The 12602-nt window shown below is 41.9% G+C and overlaps 1 protein-coding gene across 1 annotated transcript; it reads right to left on the reverse strand.

The window, feature by feature from the left end:
• Positions 1–6553: 6553 nt before the first annotated feature.
• Positions 6554–12489, reverse strand: LOC310996320 (odorant receptor 131-2-like; the record flags this gene model as incomplete). The annotated part of the gene is made up of 2 exons (XM_083985696.1): positions 6554–7006; positions 11593–12489. 2 exons carry the CDS (start codon positions 12487–12489, stop codon positions 6554–6556), a joined length of 1350 nt encoding a protein of 449 aa, XP_083841822.1.
• Between the last annotated feature and the right edge of the window lie 113 nt (positions 12490–12602).

A 12602-nucleotide genomic window follows, 5' to 3' on the forward strand; every position in this document is an offset into this window, starting at 1 on the left:
ACTGAGAGACGGAGCTGAGCAGCCAGGTGAGAGGAGAGGAAAGGAGAGGAGAGGAGCGCACTGCAGGACAGACGTGCCCCGTGCGTAACGGCGCGTAAATGACTTTTAACACGGCTGAAAAACTGTTACAGAATTACCCAGACGTGAGGAAATGCAGAGATGTAAGATCACGGGTCTCTGACAGGTATCAAATCAATAAACGCATACGTTTTGGCAAAGTTGTATCAGTTAGTACATGGTTTTCAGACGTGGTGAATAAAGACGCAAAAACAGCCACCGCAATCTCTTCCTGGTTTGGTAAATTACATTGCACGCGCTAAATAAATCTATTTGCATCTACTCCTCCCAGTATTCTGCACGTTCTGGCTGAAACGCCCATATTTACATATGCATCAAGGCAAACACGCTAAATGGATCGCACGTGCTATTCTGCCCGTGTGAGGGACGCAAACCGCGGTGCGTCCGGTTAGTACAGGGGTGGCCAACCAGTCAGAGACTAAGAGCCACTTTTTTTTACTGTGTTACTGCAAAGAGCCACATCATACACATGGGCACACATGAACATCATTCCATGCCTTAATCATGTATGCGCGCACACGCACACACACACACACACACACACACACACACACACACACACACAGAGAGAGAGACAGACACACACAGGCCTCTGCTCAGCCAGATTTATTGAAAATGTCCCACACCAAGATAATGACAGTTATTTTTTCAACAGTTAACATTGTGTGCACTGTCTCACACACACACATAAACTCTCAGTTCAAGCAAGTCCACAAACAAAAATATAGGCCTAACAATTTTCAATAACGTTTTTCTCTTACTATGCTGCTTAGTGGGACTTCTGGCATTCCTTGTCCTGAACAATCCTCCTCAAATCTGGCTTGTATTCCGTTGTTGCCACTCGAAGCAACTCTTTCACATGAGTGTCAGTCAGAACAGATCGATGCTTTGATTTCACATGTTTCAGGGTTGAAAACACAGACTCGCAGACGTACGTTGACCCAAACATCGACAGGATCTTTAGCGCAGCCCGTTTGATGTTGGGGTATTTTTCCATTGGCACACGTTTCCAGAACTCAATGGTCCCTTCCCTGAAAACAGCTTTCAGTTGATCCTCCTCACAAAGATCGATCATCTCCAACTCCGCCGCAGCCTCATCTGTGACGAGCGGGGTTTTCAAACAGTCCATCTCCGCATTAAATGGGTCGATAAGGAACGTAATCTGTGGTCTTTTCAGTTGTAGATCACAGAACCGGGTCACAAAGCTTTCGTGCAGGTTTTCAACCAGTGTTGCATATCTGTCTCTTTTCTTTTTCAGGGCGGCGCTGGTGACTTGTTCACTGGCTTTTAGCAGAGTGGGAAAATGCGTTAAATCTCCCTTTTGAATATGCGCCTTGAACAGCTTCAGTTTGTTGATAAACGCAAACACACATTGCACGAGGTCAGGCAGCATTTTTAACTTGCCCTGCAGGGTCAGGTTCAGTCTGTCCAAGTGACACAGCATGTCGACCAAAAATGCCAGATCCATAATCCACGCGAGGTCCGAGAGCTCGGGATAGTCCTTGCCCTTCTCTTCCATGAACAGTTTCACGGCATCCAAAAGCTCAAAGAAGCGAGAGAGTACTTTGCCTTTTGACAGCCACCTCACAGTGCAGTGCAGCGGCAGGTCACCTGGAAGCCCTTGGTCCAGCTCCGCGATGAGATTCCTGAATTGCCTGTGGTTAAGCGCATGTGTGCGGATGTAGTTGACGATTTCCATCACAGGCTTCATGACGTTGTCTAAATTCAATGATTTAGACACGAGTTGCTCCCTGTGGATGATGCAATGGAAATTCCAAAAGTCGGGAAATGTTTGGTCAGTTTTACACAGCCCCACAAGCCCTTTCACGGATCCGATCATGGCCGGCGCTCCATCCGTAGCTATTGCAGTTAGTTTTGCTATGGGCAGGTTTGCTTTTGCAAATGCAGCCATCATTGTTTCTTTCACATCTATGCCACGGGTTCTGTCTTTTAATGGCACAATATCAAGGAGTTCTTCTTTGATCATACATTCGTTTGACACAGACCGTGCAAATATTGCCAACTGAGGCTTGTCTTGTATGTCACAACTCTCATCCAATGCCACACTAAAATACTCACATGCTTGAAGGTCAGAGTGCAACTGTGATTCAATAGCAGTGTTAATGTCCGATATTCTGCGTTCAACAGTGTGGCGGGAGAGTTGGACATCTGATATGCTTCGTTTTAGTTTGTCGTCTTCAGGAGACAAGATTTCAACAGCGTTAATGAGGCATTTTTTAATGAAGTCCCCTTCGTTGTATGGCTTTTTAGCCTGTGCGATATTCCAAGCCAGCTGATATGACGCAAGCTTTATGGTCTCTGAGTGTTTTGTAAATTTTTGGAAAAACTGCATCTGCTTTTCTGCCTGACTTTTCAAAGTGACCAACCTCTGCTTACGAAGTTCAGTCCCTTTTGGAAATTCCTGGTCGATGTTAGGATGGATTGAGCTGAAGTGACGCTGAAGATTTGAAGCTTTGAAATGCGCCAATGATGCCTGACATATAAGGCAGAATGGCTTGCCATTACGTTCAACAAAAAAATATAAACTCTCCCACTCTGTTAAAAACGTCCTGTGTTCTTCTTCATATTTTCGTTTGGCTGTGCTTTTTTTCCCTGCCATTTTGAGAGCGAACTTACAAATTATTTACAACTCAAATCATCTCGCGCGTTTGACATCACATCAGACGTTATTATTCTTCTTCTTCTTTTCAATTCAAACCGGTTCCCCCGGTCAGCGCGCCACCTAGGGGGAATGAATGGCAGCGCCAGCCAAGCATTTTTGACGCTTGTCATGTGAAAGCTCCTGAAGAGCCGCATGATGAAGAGCCGCATGAAATCAGCCGAAGAGCCGCATGTGGCTCGAGAGCCGCGGGTTGGCCACCCCTGGGTTAGTAGATCAGGTTCCACATGTGTTTGCGCGTGCAATCACGTTTGCACACATTTTAATACACGCAAACCTTTAGTAAATCCGGCCCCAAGTCTTTAAAGGCCGTTTTCTCAGAAAGAGTTTTTAAGACTCTGAGCTAGAAATCTCCACTTCAGCAGTACTTGCATACACCAAACCTTCCACTTTGATCCCTTTCTATATTCTGAAGGTTTTTACAGAGGGGATTGTTGATATATCATTCACAGCCTGATTTTGACAACATTTTATTCCTGAAAACATGGAGACATTAGATGTTTTACGACTAATGACAGTATTTTCTCATTTACAGTAAAAACGTCTGACTCTAATATGTCAAGAAAATAAAGTAGCTTTATCCATTGATCAGATTTCTGTTCTGGAAATGTATGCAGCAGATTAGCGCATATTTAATTAGATGTTGCCTCATTTACATTTTAAAACAAAAAATAAATGTCTTAATGTGAGTGATAAATTTGGTTAGTGTCATGGTGATATTTGTTAGTTTATATATTTTTTAAATGACCCCTTTAACGACAGAGACAGTGAACTCACCACTGACTGGACGGTGCTGCTGTGATGTCATCATGATATCATCTCCTCCCTCTGGGATTGGTCGTCCATCACATCTGGACCTGGGGGGTGGGGGGAGGCACGCCTGCTGACATCACCACTCTGAGAGCTGATTGGCTGCTGACCTGTGACTCGGTGTTGCCACGACAACGGCTTCTTGACAACTCCATTGTTAATATATTCAGTTCTGTAATAAATTATGTCACTGTGACCTTTGGTCCTATTATTGATCCATTGATTGATTGATTGGCTGCTGACCACACACACACTCACCGCTCAGTTGTCACCAAAGTTTATTGATCGATTATTTATGACGGAGTATTAGGACCACATTGATGAATAAAAAAAAATCACAAACTTCGAGAATAAAGTCGTAAATTTACAACTTTATTCTCGTAATGTCATGACTTTTTTTCTCGTATGAAATGTACGACTTACTCTCGTAAATTTATGACTTCATTCTCAAAGTCTGTGTTTTTTTCTTCTTCTCAATGTCGCCCTAATATTTGTTGCTGTAAAAAAAAAAAGGAAAAAAAAATCAGAATTCTCTGATTTCAGCTTCTTAAATGTGAATATTCCTGGATTCTTTGTTCCTTTATGAGAAAAAACTGAATATCTCTTTGGTTTGTGGACAAAACAAGACATTTGAGGACGTCATTTTGTGGTTTGAGAAACACTGATTGATATTTTACAACATTTTTTTAAACATTTTATTGATCAAACAACTAATCACTTAATTATTTAAATAATCAACAGATTAATCAATAATGAAAATAATCATTGGTTGCAGCCCTATTGTACACTTACTCATTTTGGAAAAAAGTGGTATCGGTGCACCCCTGGTAACAAGTGACAAAAGATTAAAATATCAGAGTAAAATCCATCAACTGTAATGAGGGCTCTACACGGAAAATTACCTGATTTATAGAGCACACGTGCTGCAAACTGTCTCCAGCCCTTCGACGGTTGAGGCACGAGTCTCTTTTTTACACTGTTCAGTATTTTTAATTTGTCCTTAAAAGGGGGCCACCAAGCAAGCCCATTAGAGAACCATTCAATTTCTACGGGGCCGGTCCTCTCGTCCTCCTCAAAGACCACTAACAAGTACATCTTCACCTAAAAAAAATAGCACAATAACAGATTTGTTTAATTAGTACTACCTAGTAAATGCATGGGATGCATAATGTAATAAAATATCAGTTTAATAGAGTGACTACTTACTTTTCAGGTAGAGACAGCAAGGGCACATCGGGGGATGAGACTATGATGGTTAGATAGGAAGAAGCAAGGGAGGAACACAATCATTACAAAGGTGAAATGGTGGACAAACAAGACGATGAGAGATGGTGGTTTGGGCTATTTGGTGTGGGTAAAAAATGTAAACTGTAAAAAATGTTTTAAATTGAGTGAACGAAAAATGTTAATTTAAGAAGGGTAGGCAAAATAAGCTGATGCTTCAGCCTACACCTTTTCGGTCAAAGTAAATTGATTTGCTTGTTGTGTTTTTGTTCTGATTTATTTTGTTTTGTATTTATACCTTTTATATTTGTCTACTGTATTTGTTTTTATGAGACCGAAATAAACATACTACTAGACCTTAAGACCTTACACTGGCTCCCAGTCAGCTACAGAATAGATTTTAAAGTTCTGCTACTGGTTTACAAATCACTGAATGGTTTAGGTCCAGAATATATGAATGACATGTTAGTAGAGTATAAACCCAGTAGAGCTCTGAGATCTACTGACTCAGGTCAGATAGTGGAGCTCAGAGTTCAGACCAGACATGGTGAAGCAGCATTTAGCTGTTATGCTGCACACAAGTGGAACAAACTACCAGCAGAACTGAAATCAGCCCCAACTGTGAGCACTTTTAAATCCAGGTTAAAAACATTTCTCTTCTCATGTGCTTATAGCTGAGAACTTAAAACTTTATCTTTTTTTATTTTCTTTTACTTTTATTTGCTCTTGCTTTTAACTCAGTTTTTAGTGTTTTGTTTGTTTTTATTCTGTCTTAAGCTTCTTTTTTTTTTTTTAAATGTTTTGTCTTTATGTAAAGCACATTGAGTTGCCTTGGTATGAAATGCGCTATATAAATAAAGATGCCTTGCCTTGCCTTGCCTTGCCTTACTACTACTACTACTACAGTTAATATGTATGAGGGGCACAGCAACAAATTTTCTTCCATGGGGTATTAAGAAAACCTTATTTTCTACCAGTCCAATGTTGCAATGCTGGGTTGTTTCAGAGAGGCCATCAACTAAATAAATTCCAATGGTAGATGAAGGTGTGGGGTAATCAAATTAGAACTCCTGCTGGGCAAATGTTGAGTACACCAGGTATACCTCCTCCCTCTCAACAAGTATATTCCTGATTGTAGCTACCTTCCCCTGAATGTAAACATGGCTGTTTGCTCGATCCAATTTAAGGGTAACGAGTTCCGAATTGTAATTGTTGTGCACGGTGAAATAGTGGTGGCAGAGGTCCAAATGTGTGTTCTCTTTTCACACCCAAAAATTTCCCTCTCTGCATTTTTACTTCGACTCCGAAAGCCTCTTCACCACCTGGCAGCAGGGAGAATTTGGTTTCCTCACAAGCTTCTTTAAATGTTGCATAAAGTTTTCAAATTTGAAAGCACTGAAGGAGTCCAGGTTTCCATGCACCTTTGCGTCTTGTGTAAGATGTACTAGGTTGTGTACATTGTAAGAGATGTACATCTCACCATACAGCTTCCCAACGTGCTGTACAAACAACACTAGAGCTTCATTTGCATACTCGCTGTACTTCTCAAGCATTGATTTGTTGGACAGAATGAAAACTCAGATGAAAAGTAGTAAGAAGTGTTGGTATCCTGCAGTATGGAGGAAGCCTTTGAGGAGCACTGGACCCGTATAAAGGAGAAACTGACGGAATTCAGAGGCCTTCCATCGGTCTACCTCTTTCAGGGATCTTGGCCGTCTTGCAAACTCCACAGGTACATGTGTCCTGAGTGTTTTCAACTTGTCAGAGTGTCTTCACTTGTACACCTGAGAGCCTGCAAGCCAGTGGACCCTTGAGCCACAGGTGCAAGAGACACCTCATAACACCCAGGCACACCAGATGCATGTAATCCAGCGGAAACCCACTGACCATGCCCAAAGACGTGGCAACCAGAGGTGAGGTCCCAAGATGATGCCCTTCATCAGCCATTTCTTTGAAGTCCTTGTCAGTGCGGAGGCGGGCATCAGTTTGAGGGAATATCACCCGGTTGTTCACATACTCCCCCTCCTGTGTGCATTTCTCACATCCTGAGTAGCCGGTGTGTCCTTTAACTTTCTTCAAAAATGCTCGGGCTGGAGCATCACAGACCCTGGAATGCAGTTGGAGCCTCATGGGGATCCCTTGGAATGTAAATCCTTTCTCCAACTCTAGGATTTCAGCAACAAAATCTTCCAGGTAATCATTGAGTGATGGCTTCTGTGTACCACAAAAAAGTACAATTACAAATGGCTGATGCTGGGGGAGGTTCTTGAGCGCCTCCTTTTTTATTTTAGGGGCACTGTCCTTATTCGTATTCACTCGGTTTTCCACACACACATCATTTTAAACGTGTGTGTGTCTCGTGTGCAGATGCAACGGTCAAATATGTATAGACGGACAAGCAACAACTTAATTAATCATCATTTAATTTTGAAAATTGACCGGATTATCTCGCCTTTTCTGTGCCTGACTTCCTGTCTGGTACAATCTGGTCTACCCAGCTTGACAGACGGCGCTCGCGGCTCGCGTGAAAAATAGAGCTGAACCGATCTGAAGCGCGAGATGTGCGACAGAGTGAAGCACGCGTTGCAGGTTGCACTCAGAGTTTGTTCTGACTTTCTATCACAGGGAGTGCATAGCATAAGTTTACGTCCTCTCATGTTTGCTGTGAAATATGGCTGAAGGCACGAGTGAAGTGTGCACATGTTAATAACTCTTTGACTGCCAGCCATTCTCACAGCAGCTTCCTCCAGCTTGCCAGGCATTTTCCAGCTTTTTGACTGATTTCCGTAGACCCACCATATATTATGTACTGTTACTACATACACATTCAACCCATCAAAGGAAAGATGACGGTCTCTACTTTCCAGCAAAAAAACCTGTTTGTTTCTATCTTGTTCCAGTCTTGTGAAATTGGCGGTTGAATATAGGTTACTTTAGCCCAAAATGCCATTTTGGCACCAAAATCTTGAGAAAAAGAGGTTTTTGTGTCGGCTGTCATTTTCAGGTGAACCAGTACAATTGGCTCCTTTATATTTTGCTTTAGTGACGCCTCAACATCTGTACAGTTGTTCTCTTGTAAACAACAACTAAATCAACACTGACAAATGACTTTTGATGACAAAAGACAAGACATTTAGCTACTGACACACACTACTGCAGCCTCTTTTTTTCTTTTCTTTGAGTTACAAATTTTTCTTTCCTTTTTTTTAGTGTGTGTGCGTACGTGACGTGTGCATGTGCGTGTGCGTGCGTGTGCGCGTGCGCGGATCAGTTCGACAGGTTTTTGTAGCCGAAACACGGCGCTTTAGATCAGATCCAGCTTCCTCTGGTCAGCAGGCAGCGGTCTCACACACTCTCTGTCTCACACACACATCTACACACACACACAGCCTACAGCTCTGGCTGACGTGCCCCCTGAACTCAGCCACAGACAGTCCATGTACGCTCACAACAGACACTCACCATCTGTAGCTCTCCTCGTCACGTTCGCCGGCGCCGTCCGCTCCTCATCCACACTAGATCGCAGGATTTTCAAGCTGCTATCTGAGTGATTTCTCGCAAAATCTGGCGACTTCCAAACGCTCTTGGCGACAAACGACGAGCGATCAACGGGGTTGTTGTTACTAACGTTTGTGCTCTGTATCACGGAGCTTCGACGAGCTGCCGAGCCGCCATGAGCCCCGCCGCCGCCCCCGAAGCTCTCACCGGCGGCCAGAGTGTCACGGAGCGGCGCCGCTGCAGTCAGACACCCGCACCGCTCCGTGAGGGGGGAAAAACACGCTATATTTTTTATATCTCTCAATCCAAATGTGTTTTTCTGCACTTTATTTTGATGATACAAGTCTGATCTTCACAGAGGAGTAGGGCAAGACATTCAGCATGGCGTTGCAATTAAAAAACGCTAAGACGAGTTATCTCGTCTTTGGCAGACTACGCTTGGATTCGCTAAGACGAGATAACTCGTCTTTGGCAGTGAAAGAGTTAACGGGCAGGGGTCTGGGTTGTTTAGCCTACTGCTCCACAAAATGACACAAACAGGAAAGCCGGTGGCAAAAAAAAAGGAGGCAAACACATAAGCCGTGAGTCTCCTTCGTCTTGAGCCTCTCCAATCTGACCCAGAGCCGGTCCTGTCGAAAATTGGAATTCTGGATGATCGGATTTAGCCCTCTGTTTTGGGGACGTGGATGTGCGTAAAAATTATGATAAATGATAGTCATGATAATTCATTTTATTTGTGTGCCTGATGTGCAGAGCACATGTTATTCCTCATATTGAGGTTATTATTGTTCTTATTTTATTTTTTATCTCTTTATTTTTTATTTTGGCACATAATTTAATATGTTTTAAACATACGATGTGCACTGTTTAAATATCTTGCTTAGTGTGATATTGATTTGCCTTGAAAAAGTGAGCGTTGGTCGCTAAGAAGACTTGTAAGAGTGGGTCAGCTCGATCTTACGTTTCCTCATCTTACACAATGGCCTCATTCACCAATATCTTCTTAAGAATCTTCTTAGATTCTTTCTTAAGTTGTTCTTAAGAAGTTCCTTAAGAAAACCCTACGTCAGATTCATCAACGCGTTCGTAAGCCTCAGAATTGTTCGCAGCTGTGTTCTTATGCTATCTCCTCGTAAGTTGAGGGCGTGTGCCAGGTGAGTCTAATTAACATAGGATTAGCATAGGTAACCGCCCCATCAATGCCCGTAAAAGGGCATGAGACTGCAGGGCCGTGTGCACACAGAACCCACAGGCACTGAGCAGAGAAGGTGAAGTGAGAAAGAAAGTTGAAATGCTCAAATGAAAATCTGGGAGGGAGCACCAGACTCCAAACGTAAAAAGAACTTAAGTAGTGAAGTGGCGCTACTGCGGCAGGAATGAAACAAAGAAACAAACAAAAGGTTATATTTAGTTTATATTTTTGTATTTATATTTAGGCTATATTTAGTAGAGTCAGCAGTGGATGCAGCTCTTCGGGTTGTTATCAGAGAGACCATCATAAATATCATCATATTATCACATATTTAAAAAAAAAAAAAAAGAAGTTGTCATGTTTTGTTGACATTTTGTAAAACATGTGCAAGCGTGTACGTTCGGGATAGCATCGATGCTACGTTCGGTTTAGCATCGATGCTACGCTCTGTTAGCGTCAATGCTACTCGGTTTAGCATCTGTTTCTGTATCCGTCCCTTCTCGTCATAGAGGCAACATTCAATGACCGTCGGAAAGCGGAGAATCCCGCGATTCAGATGCAGTTTACAGCTCATCTCTATCATGAACGGTTCAGGAGATATTTCATGTTTTGCACCGAAGCAACACTCATTTTCAGAGGGTTTAAGTTGCAGGTCAACTTTAATCATCATTTACGTGCCTTTTCTCAATTATCTGGACTATGAAACTTTGGGAGATTGTTTTTGAATGTCATTGCTTTGAAATTAGGGTAAAAAATTTATTTTGATTTTCTATGGGTTTTCCATGTTATCAGCTGATTATCTAAAAATAGAACGTTGCGACTTCCGACTCATTTTGATGGAACGGGTCACATATTATCATAATCTGTAAAAAACAACAACAAAAAAAACATTTTTTTAAAAGTTAGCTCGTCAACAGTATAAACGTTCGGCACACTGTGACGAGTTTATGGTCGCGATAGAGTTAAGGACTCGTAGAAAATGCAGACACTGCTGTGCCTATTCCTTACAATGTCCATGGTGTTTGTGGACCAGGAGGGGTTATGGGATATTTGGATGCCCAGGAATTTGAAACTGTGGACAATTTCCACACAGTCTCCATTTATGATGATGGGTGTGTGATCTGTTCTGCACTTAAGTCCAGTATCAGTTCTTTTGTTTTCTTTGTGTTTAGTGTCGGATTGTTTGTGTGCTTTAACTGACCATGGTCAAGTTGTGTATCTCATCCCGTTAGTCGGACTCATCCCCCGATCCTTATGAGGCCAACAACAGTGGTGTCATCCGCAAATTTGATAATGGAGTTGCTGGAGGTGTGGATGTAGTGAATAGAGCAAAGTGCTCAGCACACAGCCCTGGGGGGAGCCAGTGCTGAGGGTTATTGTAGAGGAGATGTACAACCTGGGGCGGTCAGAAAGAAAGTCTCTGATCCAGGTGCAGAGCTGGCTGGGGATGCCCAGGAGGAGCAGCTTGTCAATGAGAATGTCCGGGATGATTGTGTTTTTAGGCCCAATGTGTTAATAAAGTAGGCTCAAGTGAAAGATTAATTCTCAGAATTAATAGATGAAGTTGTAGTGAAAAAAAAAGATACCAAGCATGTGCATGTTAAAAAAAAAGTTTTATGTGGTATATAAAGGCGAAATCAAAAGTAGTAAAAAACGGCCAAAATAGGCCCAGACTCCTAAGGGTTAAAATATGCTTATTTAGACTAAAAGTAGAAAAACATTTGGATGTTTCATATTTCTTCTGACAACCAACTGACCAATAAAATCTATTTCTGTGGGAATTCTCTCCATGATGTTGTCTCTCAACTAGCAATCTGAGCCTGCAAGTAGCAACAAGCATTTCACCGAGTGCCCTGTTGTTTACATCACCTGTTGATGGACATACCTTTCTCAACACTTCACCCTTACTAATGGTTTTTGTTCCTAAATCGTTTACATCTAAAAGCAAAACAAGGGCTAGGATCCAAAGTGACTAACAAACATACAGTGATTTCCACTACTTTCACATGAAATTTGAGGGCTTTATAATTGAATTGTACTATAAGTGCAATTAAACATGACTTACTGTCAGAATATTATGTCAAATAATATTTCTTTTAAACACACTAACAGAGGCATAGCTTTTCAGTGCTTGAAAAAAAGTCTCATCTCTGAGGCCATAAATAAGAGGACTCAGGCATTTTGGTGCAAGAAAAAATGTTAGGTAATTAAAGAACCTAACTTGTACAAACAACATGAAATTAATTTGAAGTACCCAATTCTCAATGACTGGGCGCCACAGCTGAATGAGACAGAGCAGCAGCTGGAAACCATGAAGAACCACTGTCTTGAGTCCTTTCTTTGATGACTTTTTATTTTCTCCTGATGCAGCTCTAGCCACTTTCATTATTTTAATATAGGAGACAACAATAATGATGCACATTACCAGGAAGTAGAACTGTTGTACAGCTGACCGAACATGATCCTGCCATACATAGAAGCTTAACATTTCTATTGAACATATCTGATATTGTTCATAGAAATGTTGAGTTGCTGATGCAAAGAACATGGAAAGAATAACAATACAGGGCACAGAGCTGATGCCATGAACAACAAGAATACAGTATACAGTGCTACCTGTGGAGCACAGCTCTCCATGGCGCAGGGGCATGCAAATGGCCACATAGCGCTCCACAGTCATTGCTGTCAGACTAACTGGTGTGAGTCTAGTGCACAAAAGCACAAAAACATGGATGATGACACACAACCACACTTGCATGGTAAATCGCAAATAGCTCAAGATTAGTAGAATATCAGAGAAGAATAACAAGAAACTATCTGACAGTAATGTAACAGCAAATAAGATGTAACATGTGGTTGTGTAGAAGCACTCTTTTTTAAAGAAGGTCAGGATGAGCAACAAGTTGATGCAGAGAAAAATCACCACCAGGATCTGAACAATCACAACCTGGTCATTGATCTGACGTTGCAGAGAAGCACCACCAACTAATGAGCTGTTATCTGCCATGTATTTTCTGAGTGAACCCAAAAGTCAAGTGAAGTGTCATTCTCTATTGTACCTGACCTATACCTGTCAACACAAAGTTATGTATTTGTTACAAAGGGATACAGGTCCACTAC

This window comes from Trachurus trachurus, assembly GCF_905171665.1.
Source record: "Trachurus trachurus genome assembly, chromosome: 13".
Lineage (NCBI taxonomy): Eukaryota > Metazoa > Chordata > Actinopteri > Carangiformes > Carangidae > Trachurus > Trachurus trachurus.